Source organism: Spinacia oleracea, chromosome 1 (genome assembly GCF_020520425.1).
Source record: "Spinacia oleracea cultivar Varoflay chromosome 1, BTI_SOV_V1, whole genome shotgun sequence".
Classification (NCBI taxonomy): domain Eukaryota; kingdom Viridiplantae; phylum Streptophyta; class Magnoliopsida; order Caryophyllales; family Amaranthaceae; genus Spinacia; species Spinacia oleracea.
This window is the reverse complement of record NC_079487.1, coordinates 96,625,758-96,642,140: the sequence shown is the minus strand read 5'-3', so window position 1 is coordinate 96,642,140 and position 16,383 is coordinate 96,625,758. Positions and strand designations below refer to the sequence as shown.

The 16,383-nt window shown below is 39.9% G+C and overlaps 2 protein-coding genes across 3 annotated transcripts; both read left to right on the top strand.

Annotated features, from left to right (window-relative positions):
- Positions 1-2,140: 2,140 nt before the first annotated feature.
- Positions 2,141-3,193, top strand: LOC110778967 (uncharacterized). Its single transcript, XM_021983500.2, has one exon. The coding sequence runs from the start codon at positions 2,141-2,143 to the stop codon at positions 3,191-3,193; it is 1,053 nt and encodes a 350-aa protein (XP_021839192.2).
- A 10,903-nt stretch (positions 3,194-14,096) lies between these two features.
- On the top strand, positions 14,097-16,138 carry LOC130466045 (uncharacterized). Of its 2 annotated transcripts, XM_056834790.1 has the most exons (3): positions 14,103-14,486; positions 14,583-14,773; positions 14,849-16,131. In XM_056834790.1, exons 1-3 carry the CDS (start codon positions 14,366-14,368, stop codon positions 15,440-15,442), a joined length of 906 nt encoding a protein of 301 aa, XP_056690768.1. In that variant the 5' UTR covers positions 14,103-14,365; the 3' UTR covers positions 15,443-16,131. The 2 variants fall into 2 exon arrangements, with proteins under 2 accessions (XP_056690767.1, XP_056690768.1); XM_056834789.1 differs by having other exon boundaries at positions 14,097-14,773; positions 14,849-16,138.
- Positions 16,139-16,383: the final 245 nt, after the last annotated feature.

Sequence of the window (16,383 nt, the reverse complement as noted above, 5' to 3'; positions counted from 1 at the left end):
CTCACAGTAGCTGAGTTGGTGTTTTGAGTGATCAAGTAGGGGTGTTAATGAGCCGAGCCGAGACCGAACTTTTGTAGGCTCTTCTCGAGCTCGAAACTCGTGAGCACAGGCTCGGCTCGAGATCGAAGCTCGTCGAGCCTGGGAAATTGTGCTCGAGCTCGAGCTCGAATTATGAAAACCTAACTCGGATCGGCTCGAAGCTCGATAGGCTCGTTGAGGCTCGATAGGATCGCTCGAGATTGATCATCAAATGTTTAATTAAAAAACATGTTTATCAATTTTTTCATGTTTATACGTTAAAAACAAATATTTATTAAAGTTAGTTTATGAAAAAACTTATTTTATACAAAATACATATATTAAAAAGAACTCGAGCTTATTCACGAGCTTTCGAGCCGAGCCATTGATAGCTCAGGCTTGGCTCGTTAAGCTCTGGAGTTGAACCCGAACTCGAGTTGATCCTGCTAGAGCCGAACTTTGACCGAGCTTTGTCGAGCCAACCATCGAATAGTTCGCGAGCAAGCTCGGCTCATTAACACCCATAGATGTAATTGTCATAACCATAATTCACATTTTTCTTTTTTGACTTCAAGGCGTTTTGTGTCTCTCCTTTGTTTCTTTTGGCAGCAACTTCTCTCATTTAACAGAGGCGGACCATCCACGGGGGCCATCTGGGGCCTGGCCCCCGGTACAACCCAAAAAGAAAAATAGTTATATAGGCTGAGTAGTAAATAGCCGAACAGAAAAAAGTAAAGCGGCCCAAAATTTTCATTGTTATTTGCGTATTCCAACTTCTCCACTATGATTATGCAGTATATAGGACATTGGGACCCACATGGCCACATGTGTTGTCATAGACACACCCATCTTTTAGACTCCTATAGTCCTATTAGTCTAGTAGTAGCCATATTTAAATTTTTTACTTTTGTTAATTTTTGTACTTTGTGGTAGTTTGAGAAGGAGAACTGGAGTAATACGTACAGAGTAGCAGCTTTCGTCAATACTCAACTCATCAACTTTGTGTCTTATTTTATTTTTTGAGTAGAAGTTACTCCCTCCGTTTTTTTTTATGTTCCTGTTTGGAGTTGTGGGTGGAAATTAAGAAACTGGAATCTTTTAATGATTGGGGGTAAGAGTAATGATTGGGTGTAAGAGATTGGTATTTGTGAATAAAGTAAGGAGAGAGAAAACATTAAACAAATAAGGATAATTGAGATATTTTATTTAATTAAAGGGAAAATCAGAAAATCTGTTACAAAAGGGACCACTTTTGTTGAGTTGGGGACCTCAACACAAAAAACGGACCAATGAGAAGTCTGTGTTCTCAAACACATGGATCAGTTTCATCATTTTTCCACCAAAAAATTTGAGGGAAATTTCCCTCCAAAATGAAAATTAGGATTTCCCTCCAACTAAAAAAACAGAGTACACATATAAAAGACTTCTTGTTTTGCAAACATAAATACAACTTGACAAAACTTCCAACCTCAATCTCTGACATAACTTGGCTTCCAAAAAAAAAAATACCATGGCTTCAGATCAAGAGGAAGATGAATTCCTCGGATTTTCAGACGATGAAGGTGATGGTTCCAGCACGGATTCTGACTCGGGGGACGAAGGAGTTGCTGTTGAAACTGATGCAGTGCCCTTAAATGCTCATCAATACGGGGACATGGAGCAATTTCAGCAAGTACCAGATTTAAATGAACTGGCACAAGACTTTCCAAATGAAGATGAGACAGAATCAGCAAATTCAGCAAACTCACAGGTTGTTCCATATTTATTTGATTTAAACACCCCTCAAATAGATGAGTTAGAAACACCTCCATACCATCAAACATCAACTCCAATTAACATTGTTCATCATAAGCCGGGGAAGCAAAGGTTAACTGTTGGATTGAAGTTGGAAATTTTGATTTTCCTGCTTCGTAGGAAAAAACCAGGTTTAGAGAAACTCATTAAGGGGATAATCACAGAGGCAGCAATCAAGTATGATTACACTCTAAGAACAATCGGAAAAATATGGAACAAGGCTAGGAGACAGCAGGAAGCAATGTAAACATATGATATGTCCACCAACTTTCACAAATGTGGCAGAAAAAGAAAAGAAGTACCATATGAACAAATTGTAGCGATTGCAATGGGGGACAGAACATGTATTATAGATCTTGCAAGGATGCTTAATTTGAGCCCGTCAACAGTTTGGAGATTAATCAAGAGAAAGGTGTTAAAGGCTCACTCAAGTCCCTTATGTCCCGGCATTTCAGAAACTTGCAAGATGACAAGAATGAGATGGGTACTTAGATTAATTATGGATTACTCAATACCACATGACCCAACATATTATGGCATGTTTGACGTCGTTCACATAGATGAAAAATGGTTTTACCTAACACAGAAAAGTCAAAGAGTATATCTTGCAAACAATGAACCAAAGCCACACAGAATTGGAAAGTCAAGAACAAAAATCCCTAAGTTTATGTTCATGGAAGCAGTGGCAAGGCCAAGATGGGATGATGATGGGAATTGTGAGTTTGATGGAAAATTGGGTATTTTTCCATTCACAAATTCAGCTGCAGCTAAAAGAACATCAAAGAACAGAGTGAAGGGGACACTAGAAACCAAGCCAGTGAAGTCAGTGAATCAAATAGCAACAAGGGCCATGATGATCAACATGTTAATTCCAGCAATCAAAGAGAAATGGCTACCTCATGTCGGGGAAAAGGTGATATACATAATTCAAGACAACGCAAAAGCACACATATTGCAATCTGATCCAGAGTGGCAACAACACTACAAACAAGATGGGTTTACTTTTGTATTAACTCAACAACCAGCAAACAGTCCAGATTGTAACATATTGGATTTGGGATTTTTTAGGTCAATACAATCACTCATACATAAGAAAATGCCAAAGACAGTGGAAGATTTAAGTGGAGCAGTGATTGACGCTTACAAAGAACTTCATCCAAAGACATTGTCTAATGTGTGGATGACACTCCAATATGTGGGAAATGAAATTCTAAAACACAAGGGAGACAATAACTACCAACTTCCACACAACAAGAAAAAAAATTTAGAGGATGAAGGCAATCTGCCAGAACAAGTGAAGGCACCAATATGGGCAGTGAATGAGTGCACACAACTCTATGATGAATGGAAGCAAATCAATGAAGCAAGGGGAAAAAGATAGGTAACTTTTTGTGTTTTGGGGACATGTTTTGAAAGTAACACGAATATTTAAAATGTCACTTTTGTGGGCTTGAATGTAAGCATTACATGTAGGCAAAACATTTTGTAAGTGTCAATCATTTTGGAAAATTCAATGAATGAAATCAATGTTATTAATGAGAATGTTGTTTTTTAATTTATAACATAACATAACCAAGGCAAGACAAGAAAAAGGCATCAAATACAAGGAAAAAGGCAACACAAATATCCTTGTTCTGACTTTTATAACAGAACATAACCAAGGCAACACAAATATAACCAACATAACAAAAAAGATCAAACATAACATAACTTTATAACATAACATAACCAAGGCAACACAAGAAAAAGGCAGCAAGAACAAGGGAAAAGGTAACAAGAAAAAGGCAGCAACAACAATGCACAGGGGACATGTTTAGAAACAAACAACACACAAAGATCTCAGAATGTCCCCAATCATCCCTGACACAAACCCCAACCACTAATACTTAGCTCCTGAAAAGCATCATTGATGCTAATGGCGCATGAGTGTTAATGGAAGAAAGGGTTTGAGTCTCAGCACATGATGACTCATCATTGATCACACAAAACATGTTATTTTGGGTCTAAAGGGGACAACTAGCAACTAAGTAAACAAGACATGAATTCAATTTCATTGTTGCCCAAGACATTAAAACTGGCAAAAGATCGGAAAGCCAAAACAAATCATGTCAAAGTAATTAGTTTCTTAATTTCCACCCACAACTCCAAACAGGAACATCAAAAAGAAACGGAGGGAGTAATTAGTAATTAGTAATTAAAAGGCAGCATGCACAAGTCAAATGATTAATTACCTCATCACCAATTTACCAAAGGGGATACATGATCACTCAATCATGTGAAATGATCTCTATTCCCTTTGGGAAATGGTGATGAAGGATATGTTTAGAAACAAACAACACATAAAGATCTCAGAATGTCCCCAAGCATCCCTGACACAAACCCCAACCACTAACACTTAGCTCCTGAAAAGCATTATTGAAGCTAATGGCGCATGAGTGTTAATGGAATAAAGGGTTTGAGTCTCAGCAAATGATGACTCATCATTGATCACACAAAAGCAATAACAAGGCAGCAATGAACAAGGCACAACAAAAGTCAAACATGCAAGGGAAGTCACAAGATCAAGTTCAATCTCAGTTAGGTTGAATTACATCAAGATCAAAAAGCCAAAACAAATCATGCTCATTTTGTTCTCAGATGTCCCCAAGCTTCATAGTTACAAATCCAAACTACAAACACTTAGCGCCTGAAAAGTATATCAAAAGACATACTAATGGCAGCATGAGTGGTTGTAGTTATTTGGACTTGCTTCTCAGCATTTAAAAGACTCATCATTGAACACATATACACAAGGAACATAAAGGGGACAATAAACAACACAACAAACAAGACGTTAATTGTATTTTGATCTTCCCGTTTCTATTTTTGGACATAAATCTTGACCAAAATACCTTATATGTCCAAATAATTACACCAAATACCTTAGAATCTTTTCAAATTCAACCCTCAAAATCATCACCTTTCCTTATTTAATTATTTTATCTTTCCCAAAAACCCCACCCACCCCTCCCTTTGTAAACGTCGTTGTGTTGCTTGCTTCTCAGCATTTAAAAGACTCATCATTGAACACATATACACAAGGCACATAAAGAGGACAATAAACAAAACAACATACAGGACAAGAATTGCCTCCACGAGAATTGACTCATCACAAACCACCATGGACAGATTGCAAACAGGTGCAAATCAACTGAATACAGGGACATATGATCAATAGAGGGACATATTGGCATACCATCATATCAGAACTGAATACAGGGACATATTGGCATACCATCGTATCAACATTTGCATACATGGACATATAGTATCATCATTTGCATACAATCATAAACCAAAACAGGGTCATATCAGCATGAATGAAAACAGAGCATTTTCCAATATATAAACCCTCCAAACTCCACATGATACAACAAATCCTCCTTCATCAACAACAACAAATCCAACCCTGCCAGCAAGAGATCACACTTGCTGGCCTACAATTTCAACAGCTGACCATGTTTACTACATTGCTAATTAAAATTAAAAGAGGGGACAGACTTATCTAATCATGATCATCTTGATCATCTGCAACAGTCGTGTCTTTATTCTTTGAATAAGGGAACGCTGATGATTCTTGCCCAGAGGACACAGCAGAATTGCCATCCTCATTCTCACACTCACCAACGTAATATAGTTTCCACGAGTCAGACCGAGTGGGTTCCTTGCACGCAATAGGGGACATAAAATACGGGTCATTAGCATCATCAAAAAAACAGAGTCTTTAAAATTACAATGTTTTTTTAACCAACCAATTCATGATTTATGCAACCAAAAGATCCACGATTTCATGACATGCAACTCAACAAAAACCCACATGCAAATGAATAAAAATCATTTACATCAACACATTCAACTGAAACCCATTATAACATCAAAAAACGAGATAAATTCAAAAAATCCCCAAAATAATCAGGCAAATTCAGATCCACGATTTTATGACATGCAACTCAAAAAAAACCCACATGCAAATGAATTCAAATCATTTTCATCAACACATTAAACTGAAACCCAATATAACATCAAAATACGAGATAAATTCAAAAAATCCCCAAATAAATCAGGCAAATTCAGATCCACTTTTTTATGACATGCAACTCAACAAAAACCCACATGCAAATGAATAAAAATCATTTTCATCAACACATTCAACTCAAACCCATTACAACATCAAAAAACGAGATAAATTCAAAAAATCCCCAAATAATTTAGGCAAATTCAGATCCACTTTTTATGACATGCAACTCAAAAAAAACCCACATGCAAATGAATTCAAATCATTTTCATCAACACATTAAACTGAAACCCAATATAACATCAAAATACGAGATAAATTCAAAAATTCCCCAAATAAATCAGGCAAATTCAGAACCCCCATTTTTTGACATGCAACTCAACAAAAACCCTAATTTTTCAGATCTTAACCATAAATACAAACAAACACAAGAATTTATACCTCATCTTTGTCATCTTCTCCAAAAAAGCGCAGATCTGCGGCCGTGGGCAACCGATCGTCGTATTTCGATTCGACCTCTTCACCGGGCTCTACCTCCCACTTCTCGAACCACGCCTTTAGATAGTTACGAGTGCTCGTATTCTCCTTCTGGGCCATCATTCTATTATGCAAAAACTCCGCCGAATATGAGTGCTCGCCGTTGGGGCACTTACAGTTGGGACCCCAGTCACAATTTGGATCTGAGATTTGTTGGCCAGAAGTACCCAACAAATAAGAGGCCAAACTTTTTGAAGTCGAAGACCCCATACAGATCGGAACAATAAAAAACCCTAGAAATCTCCGACGAAAACCCGCAAAAAAATTTGGAACAAATCAACTCGCAACGACAAAAAGGGACGATTATAGGGGACAAATTTATAGGGGATCTGATCGGATCAATATTTGGATCAAAGTTTTTGAAGATTTTCACTCGGAAGCTCTTCAGATCCGAGAGAGAGGAGGAGAAAATGAGAGAACAGAGGCGGAGATTATTAAGGTTTTCTGAAGAACAGAGGAGAGAGAGAGAGAGAACAGAGGAGGTTTCTTAAGAGAGAGAGACGGAAAATGAGAGATGAGGAGGTTGAATGAGGGGAGAGAGAGAGAGACAACGACGTTTAAAAAGGGAGGGGTGGGTGGGTTTTTTCGGAAAGATAAATAATTAAATAAGGTATGGTGATGATTTTGAGGGTTGAATTTGAAAAGATTCTAAGGTATTTGGTGTAATTATGTGGAAATATAAGGGTATTTTGGTCAAATTTTATGTCCAAAAATAGAAACAGGAACATCAAAAAGAAACGACGTAAATAGAAACAGGAACGTCAAAAAGAAACGGAGGGAGTACTATTTTATTTAATATTTTATAATATTTATTTAATATTTTATAATATGAAGTAATAGTTTTTTCAATAAATTTGGAAATGATATCTTATCTTTTTTTTATTATTATTACGGAGTACTCCGTAATATTTAGTGTAGAGCTATATTTATGTCACGTGTGCAAGTTTTAGTTGGCCCCGGAAGAAAAAGGTTCAAGATCCGCCACCGCTCATTTATGTTCTTTTTAAAATTAAATAATATGCTTATTCTCAATGATTAAATATCATATCAGGTATTGAATGATTTATTGTTGTTTCAACCTTTTTATCTTGGCAAATTATTTATGAAAATACTACTTAGGTTCCGTCGATCGGCTTATTTTGTCTTGACTTATTTTGTTTGAAATAAACTTATTTGTGTGTGAAAATGTCGGATTTTCCCCCCTAAACTTATATTATTTGAACTTATCTGAAATTATATTAACTTACATTAGGGGTGTGGCTATGCCACGACTCATTCCTCCATAGCTAGTTGCTGCTATTTAATTTCGTAGTTTAGCTTTACTTTCTGTTCTTTTTTATTTGTTTTGGAATTCTTCCTCAAATACATCAAAAAATAAATAAATTACCTGAACTTATTTGTTTGAAATAAGTCAAAATAGGCCGAACATAACAGAGTGTTACTATATTTATGAACTTCTTATAAAGGGATATGTCTCTTATTTTGGCCACATCGATTAGTTTCTACCTTCACGGACTTTGTTTTATGACTAATTTAATAGCAAGATTTAAATGCCCGTAATACATGTTTCAACTTTCTAAAACTTGTACGATAAGTCGATTATGAGATATTTGTTCAACCCCCTAATTAAAAACTTTCTAAAACTTGTACGATAAGTCGATTATGAGATATTTGTTCAACCCCCTAATTAAAGAAGTCTGATTCCGCCACTGGAAATGTGTATTGTCACTGGAAATGTATATGAGTATATTATGATATTTTATTTAGTTAACTAGCTTTTGAACCCGTTTAAAAAACGGAAAATTATATAGTGGTTATTTGACCATCTTATAAAGTGCTAATTTTATTGAAGGTTTGCGATTTTACTGGAAATACATAATTTGTATAGAGGTGGAAGTTGAAAGATGAAAAATGTAAACGTTAAATGGGGAATTAATATTGAGTGTCAAAGAGGGAGAATGGAGTGGAAGAGTTGCTGAGACTGTAAATTGCTCCGTATAACAAACAACAAAAGTAAAGTTAAAAAAAAATTGGATGAAAGATAGGATGACACGTGTCATTTAATCATCTATGGTTTTCTTTTTTAAACACTAAACTAGTTTTTGTGCCCGTTCGATGAACGGGCTGGTTATATGTTGGTAGTGTAATGGAGTTTAGAAGTTATGTTGTTTTTAAGCAGGTGTTAGAAGATGTTTAAATAAAATGACAAAAATAAAAACTTTACGACCTATGAAGTCTTGGTCTTTTTAATCATTACATTTCTCTACTTGTATTCATCTCCCCTGAAAAAATAGTTCCACTTTAAATCACCAATTACCACCAATAACATATTGTTTGTACAAAAATCAAACAAAATTGTTACATTGTACGACTATACTCATAATATTCAATTAAGGAAAAGACTTAACAAATTCTAACTATTGAACTATATTGACAAAACTTTTCTTATAGGAGAACTAAAACTAATTGTAAATCCCCTAACAACAAAAATATACAAAGAAAATCATCTACAAGTCTCAAAATGTTGATGACGATTTACCTACCTTTAATCATTTGCTTGGAAACCATACATTATAAGATTCTGCTTCTTTGCAAAATAAATTGCAACTAATAAAGTAAGAAAAATAAACAACATACTTCCAATATGCTTAAGAAAAATCAAGAACAACATGGTTAGAGAGAGAGGGGGGAGGTGATACTACAACTTGAATTGCATGCATGAAAATAAAAAATCGAAATGTTGAATTGAAACACCCTATAACCTCCTACCATTTCAAAAAGGATCAGTAAAAATTCTATTAGTAGGAGATTAAAGTTTGAATGAATGCCACAAAAGAATGAGAGAAGATTTGAGGATTGAATTAAATTGACATTGAAAATAATTAAGGTTGGAGAGTTAATGTGAAGATGAAGTAGGGGACGGTTGTTTAGGGACTTTAGGCATAATAAAGTTTAGTATTCATTCTAATTTTTGGTACTCCATCCGTCCCATTTTTATACTCTTCATGTTTCTCTTTTGAGCGTCCCAAAATTATAGTCATGTTTCTATTTTTGGCCATTAAGTTTTCCACTTTCCCATGTGCTATATATATTAATCTAAAATGCATTGAAAACCCAACAAAACTTCCCCATGTACTATATTTCAATTCTTCATGTACTATATTCCCTTTTCTATGTAATATATTTCACTTTCTCATACAAGTCAATTATCAATGCAATATATTCCAATTTCCCGTGTACTATATTCCATTTTTCTTAAAACCCGTGTTTTTGTCAACGGGCTATAAACATGCGATGGAGGGAGTACACTTATAATAAATTAGGGGTTAGTAGTATACTACGTGAAAACTAATTGTAATAAAGTGGAATAATGAATGTCCATTATTTTTTAATAACAAAAAATAAATAGAAGATTAATAAGGTTTGGACACATGGTTTCAAGATGAAGTGGCTTATGTGTCATTGAAATGATGATAGTTATGTTTTTTAAATACTAGGTATTGATTAATAAAGTATAGACTAGGTATAGATTAGTCAAAACAATCTACTAAAATTTCTTTGTCCAAAATTTAAAAGGTCCAAACTACCCTTTATTTCTTGATTAAAAAAATTAAAACAAAAACAAAATATCCTTATTTTTCATTTCTACAGTAGATTCCAATTGAAAGGAAGAAACTATGAAATCGTTAACCACCGCATGGCGCATGTACTAATCCTTTAATCTTTTCTTGGCAACCATTAATATATCTCTCTTCTTCTACCTGAGAGGCTGAAAAACCATTGCCATGGAAACCAATATCTTCAACCTTCATCCTCTTTTCCATGTTTTAACACAACGAAGGATTTCGAATTGCAAACCAGAGTTCCAATGGCCGAAATTGAAGTATAATTTTTTTGCTAAAAATGAGTTGTTAAAAACAATTGCCCAATCAACTAGGTGTCATTAAAATGAAGATTGTGTCCTACTTATTTTATGGGTATGTGAAGCGGCAACGTTGACATTTTTTTAACTTTGTAATTTTCTGTTGGGCACTTTGGACATTTTCAATATTTTGTTAAGAAATTTTTTTCTGCGTTCAGAAACACCCTATATAAAAGAGACATATTATTACTATTGGTTTCGACTAATTAAAAATAAGATTTCTAATTTATTTTTGAATTAAAAAAGTTGAGTGTCACATAGATAAATAATTAGGTGTCACATAGATATTACGTGCCACGTAGCTAGTTAAATTATTGTGCTCCACTTCTTTTATAGTTATTGTTGTGGGGTTTTTCCGGTGAGATACCTGGGAGGTTTCTTGGTAACTTTTACAGATTAAACAAGATTGTATTTTTATAGAGAGAGAAAGTAGAGAGAAGGCAGAGCAGTAATTGCTCTAGAATGTATTGATTGTGACCCTTTTTCCTAGGGAAGTGGGAATATTTATAGTACTAGGTTTTTGGGGGAATGACCTAATATTCCCCTTACATGATTGGCTGGGGAATGGGAGGAGGACACGTGTCCTTTCTCCTTACAATTCTCTGGCCTCTTTTGGCAATAGTGGGCTGTTTGGGCCTATTGTGCTTTAGTCATTCACTTGGGATACATACTAATTAAGCCCCTTTCCAGGTATAGGTTTTATACATACATTTATACACACTTAAATACATACACTGTAGATACCTAGATTAATACCCATGCCTCGGAGTAGACTTCGTATGATTTCTGCTTTAGGGGGCGCAATACGTGCCATGTGTCACGTCCTCATTGGTACACGAAGGCACGGTAATTTTGCCCACAACATTTGCCCCTCAAGAAGGGCATTTCTGGAAACACATTCCGGGTATCGCTTCTTGACTCTTGTTTTGCATCTTCATCTTTGGGTCAGGTGTTGAGATGGTGACACGTGTCACCTTTCTCCATTTTGCCCCTCCCTATATATAGAGGTGAGGGGGGGGTAAATTTCATTTTTTACATTTCATTTTCACAGAGCTTTCATAGGCGATTTCCGGCGTGTTCCTACCACCATCAGGCGATTTCCGGCCACCAGGAGACTCATCCTCTTCCTCGTCACACTCATCCCGTTCTTCGCGAAACTCATCTCGTTCTTCGCGAAACTCATCCTGTTCTTCACCAAGTACTTCGCAGATCTTTCAAGGTTAGTTTTCGCCTTTCTTGTTTTTGTTATCCTCTCGTCATTTTTCCCTTTGTTAGCGGCCGACCTCTTAGTACTAGGTAAGGGTTTAAAGGTTTTATTTAAGATTTTTCCGCCGTTCATCTTTTGTCGAGGCGGACGTCCAATCGCGTCTTTTTCTTCATTGTTGGTCACCCCTAAGCCGTGCTTCGTTCACTATGCAGAAGGCATGGCTAGAACCAAGCAAACGGCAGATCCGACGCGCCTGCGCTTGCGGGAAGAAGCATCGACACCTCCTAGGGAGAGATATTCTTCCACCGCCTCGGCAGTCGACGAAGAATTTGCCGAACTCTTTCAAGAGATCGACGAGTACGTCGAGGCGGGGGAGCAGGCGGCAAGCTCGTCGGAGGGTACAGCGAGCCAGGCAGTGGGGGAGCCAAGCGTCGCTCCATTGTCATCGGCCGCCGAGGAACAAGAAGCTGCTCCCCAGCTTATTAGGCCCAGAGGACGGGAGGAGGCCCAATTGCTTCCGTCAGAGATTCACCCAGACGTGGGCTGGATGCGGTGGCTAGACAGGCACGGAGCCAAGATGAGGGATGACCTCTGCGTGGGGGAAGGGTACCAAATGCGCGTGCCGGCCGGTCTGGACTCGACCGTCAGCCTGCTTGCCGAGGGAGAATTCCCTGTGTATGCCGCGTCAATCAAACTCGGCATGAGATTCCCTCCACACCCCTTCGTTGTGGAGGTGTTAGATGGTTTCAATATTGGGGTGGCCCAGCTGACCCCCAACTCATGGGCGGATATCTTTGGCTACATTGCCAAATGTGCATTGAACGACGTGGAGCCGTCCTTCAACGCCTTTCTGCATCTGGTCTCCCTCTCTCGTTCCCCCAGTGCCGCCAAAGGGTGGTTTAATCTGAGCAGCCGTGGTACCTACCAGACAGTGGTCGGCAAGCTCAGCAAGTGGCATATGTGGAGGAAGAGGTGGGTCGTGTTTTATACTGACGACCAGGAGATGTATGAGAGAATGAGCCGTTGGAACTGTGACGCCAACTTCATGGATCGTGACGAGCCCCTTCCCCCCCTTACTGCCGAAGAGTGGGATCAGATAATGGTCCTGTTCAGGGCCAACACTTACCACTTAACAGTGGATAAGAGTTTCCATGTGCCGGCCGAGTGGTTGCCGCACATTAGCCAGTTTCGGAACGAGGCCTTTCTAGCGGCCGTAGGCTTAGGATATTCCATGACTCGAGGTTGTATGCCAATTTATGTGCCGTTCTGCGTTGGTCTATTCATTTTTTCTAACTTTGGATTTCTTTTGTTCACAGAGGAAGGAATGAGCAAGCTATCGGCGGCGGATATTGGGAAGGGCGATATGACCGATTGGATGGCGGACATCTATGAGGCCAAGATGCAGAAAGCCAAGGCCGAGTTGGAGGAGAAGGTGAGTATTCTCTTAGGTTGTCGTTTTTTTTTTTTTCTTTTTTGCAAGTTAAACTTCTCCCGTCCAGCGTCTATAGTGGACGTCTTTTTAGTGACGAGCCGATATCCTGATATCTGACCCGTGTTTGCTAAGGTAGGCCTCGTCACTTTTTATTGACGGGCCCCTTAGTTAGCGTTTTTTTTTTTTTTTTTTTTTTTTTTTTTTTTTTTTTTTTTTTTTTTCAAGTGACTCGTGATTGATAGGGTACGCCTCGTCATTTTTGGGACGGGCGTCCTTTTTAATGACGAGCCACTTTTCTGCGATTGACTTGCCCTTGATAAGGTACGCCTCGTCATTTTTAAGACGGGCGTCCTTTTTAATGGCGAGCCACTATTTATTGAGTGACTTGTGATTGATAAGGTACGCCTCGTCATTTTTAAGACGGGCGTCCTTTTTAATGACGAGCCACTATCTTGTGAGTGACTTGTGATTGATAAGGTACGCCTCGTCATTTTTAAGACGGGCGTCCTTTTTAATGACGAGCCACTATTTGTGAGTGACTTGTGATTGATAAGGTACGCCTCGTCATTTTTAAGACGGGCGTCCTTTTTAATGACGAGCCACTATCTTGTGAGTGACTTGTGATTGATAAGGTACGCCTCGTCATTTTTAAGACGGGCGTCCTTTTTAATGACGAGCCACTATTTGTGAGTGACTTGTGATTGATAAGGTACGCCTCGTCATTTTTAAGACGGGCGTCCTTTTTAATGACGAGCCACTATCTTGTGAGTGACTTGTGATTGATAAGGTACGCCTCGTCATTTTTTAAAACGGGCGTCCTTTTTAATGACGAGCCACTATCTTGTGAGTGTCTTGCGATTGATAAGGTACGCCTCGTCATTTTTAAGACGGGCGTCCTTTTTAATGACGAGCCACTATCCTGTGAGTGGCTTGTGATCGATGAGGTACGCCTCGTCATTTTGAAGACGGGCGTCCTTTTAAATGACGAGCCACTACATGGTGAGTGACTTGCGATAGATGAGGTACGCCTCGTCATTTTTAAGACGGGCGTCCTTTTTAATGACGAGCCACTATCCTGTGAGTGGCTTGTGATCGATGAGGTACGCCTCGTCATTTTGAAGACGGGCGTCCTTTTAAATGACGAGCCACTACATGGTGAGTGACTTGCGATAGATGACGAGGCCTAATATTTGACTGTCCTTTCTTTTTTAGCAAGCTAAGGACGCGGCTAGGGCGTCAGGGAAGAAGAAGGGGACGACTCTGTCCCAGCTGAAGAAGAGAGCTGTGCCGGCTGGCTCGGAGACTCCGAGTACCTTCAAGAAGCCAAAACCCCTACCTCGCCGTCTCGTGAAGAAAGACGAGTCGAAGGTTGCTGAGGGGGGATGCCCTGATGACGAAGAGATGGGCGTGGACAAGCCGTCTCTGGTGGTGGACTTGGTGGAGGACCCTCTTTCGGGAATCCCGGCCGACGTCCGCTCTCAGATACCGGCGGAGGTGGCCCGCCGAGCTAGGTCTTCGGGCGGTAAGTATTATTCGAACGTCGTTCAGACGTATCGAGCCTCCTCTGGCAGTTCTTCTTACTCTCCGCGTCATCCTAAGGCCATTGTTTTTCCTATAGCCAAAGACAAAGGGAAGGATGCAGCTGCTGCCGAGGATGAGAACGTACCTGCTACTCCACACTATTCGTCAAAGGATAGGGTGGCTATATGCCGCAAGGTTTTTAAGGCCGTCCCCGCTGAGTATGTTGCTTCTCTTCCTGGCCGCAAGACTGACGCCCAGTTTGGTGCGATCCAGGCCACTCTTCTCGACGTAAGTCTATTTCCAACTTGCTTGTACTTGTCTTCCCTTTTAGAGTCATTTACTAATATGTAGCTTCTTCTGCAGTTGTTCTGCCGCATGGAATTCTGCAAGAGCTGGAAGGCCCGCACTGCTGAGGAGCTCAAAGCTCAGGTGGCTGAGTCCACCCACCATGGTGACTATGCGTTCAAGTCCATTGAAGAGGTCCGCCTGCAGATGCAGACGACCATAGACCTTCAAGCGAAGGAGGTGGCTGCGTTGAGATCTGACAAGGCCGAGCTGCTTAAGAAGATCTTGGCGCAGGACAAGGACATGGTGGCAATGGTCGAGGAAGCCAAGACAGCGGCGGCGGAAATACGGGCGCTTCAGGACCAGTTGCGGGAGTACCCTCAGGTCAAGGAGGCGGCTGAGGAAGCCGAGCATCTTCGTGGGGAGCTAGAGACGGCCAGATCGCAAGTTCGCACCTTGCGTGAGCGTCTTCTGGAATCCTATGATCAGGGGGAACAAGCGACCAAGGACGCTGTTAAGCACGCCTGGGAGAGCCACATGTCAGAGTATGATCTTGGGTGGTTCCAGCGGCGAATGGAGCACAGTGCCGCTGTGTTGGCTGCTGAACGTCTTGGTCAGCCGCCCCCTGAGTTTGTATCATCTGATGACGAGGACGATGCGGCCGCCCCCTGATTTGCTTCCTTTCCTATTTTTTTAAAAAATTTTATTCAAGCGTTCCAGTGCCTAAGGGCAAAAACAATTATGTTGTAAAGTTTTGGCGCTGATGGCGTCTGTATCATTGTGCCTGCTGAGCACACAACAATTCTCTTTCTTTTTCCTGGTCAGGAATTCTGAGCTACTTTCACACGCCTTTCTACGGGCGTTGTTTTATAAGTAAATAGGTTTTTTGATGTTTCTCCTATCTCGCATTTACTTGCTCTTCATAATTTGATTATTCCTTGATCAATAGGCTTAATAGGCTTAATCAATAGGTATGGTTGCCAAGGTGCATCCGAGAGTACACTAAGCACGTTAATGCCGCAGGCAACTGAGTAGGCGCTAGGCCCTACTTTGGTCGTCACTTTCTTTGGCGAGCGTGTCTATAACGATATTGATTGGCGCAAGTCAATCAATAGGTATGATTGCCGCTAGACATGCTCGTCAAATGGACTGGCCGGCCAAACATTCGTGCCGCCGCGCTTTTTAGCAAGCAACCTTTGTTTCGAAGTTAATCGTGCCGCTGAACTTTTGAGCGGACAACCTTTGTTTCCAAGTGTTTGGTGCCGCTGGCAACTGAGCATGCGCTAGGCCCTACTTTGGTCGTCACTTTCTTTGGCGAGCGTGTCTATGACGATATTGATTGACGCAAGTCAATCAATAGGTATGATTGCCGCTAGACATGCTCGTCAAACGGACTGGCCGGCCAAACATTATTGCCGCCGCGCTTTTTAGCAAACACCCTATGTTTCAAAGCTTCGAAGTTATACAATTAGGCTTTGTTTCGAAGTTAATCGTGCCGCTGAACTTTTGAGCGGACAACCTTTGTTTCCAAGTGTTTGGTGCCGCTGGCAACTGAGCATGCGCTAGGCCCTACTTTGGTCGTCACTTTCTTTGGCGAGCGTGTCTATAACGAT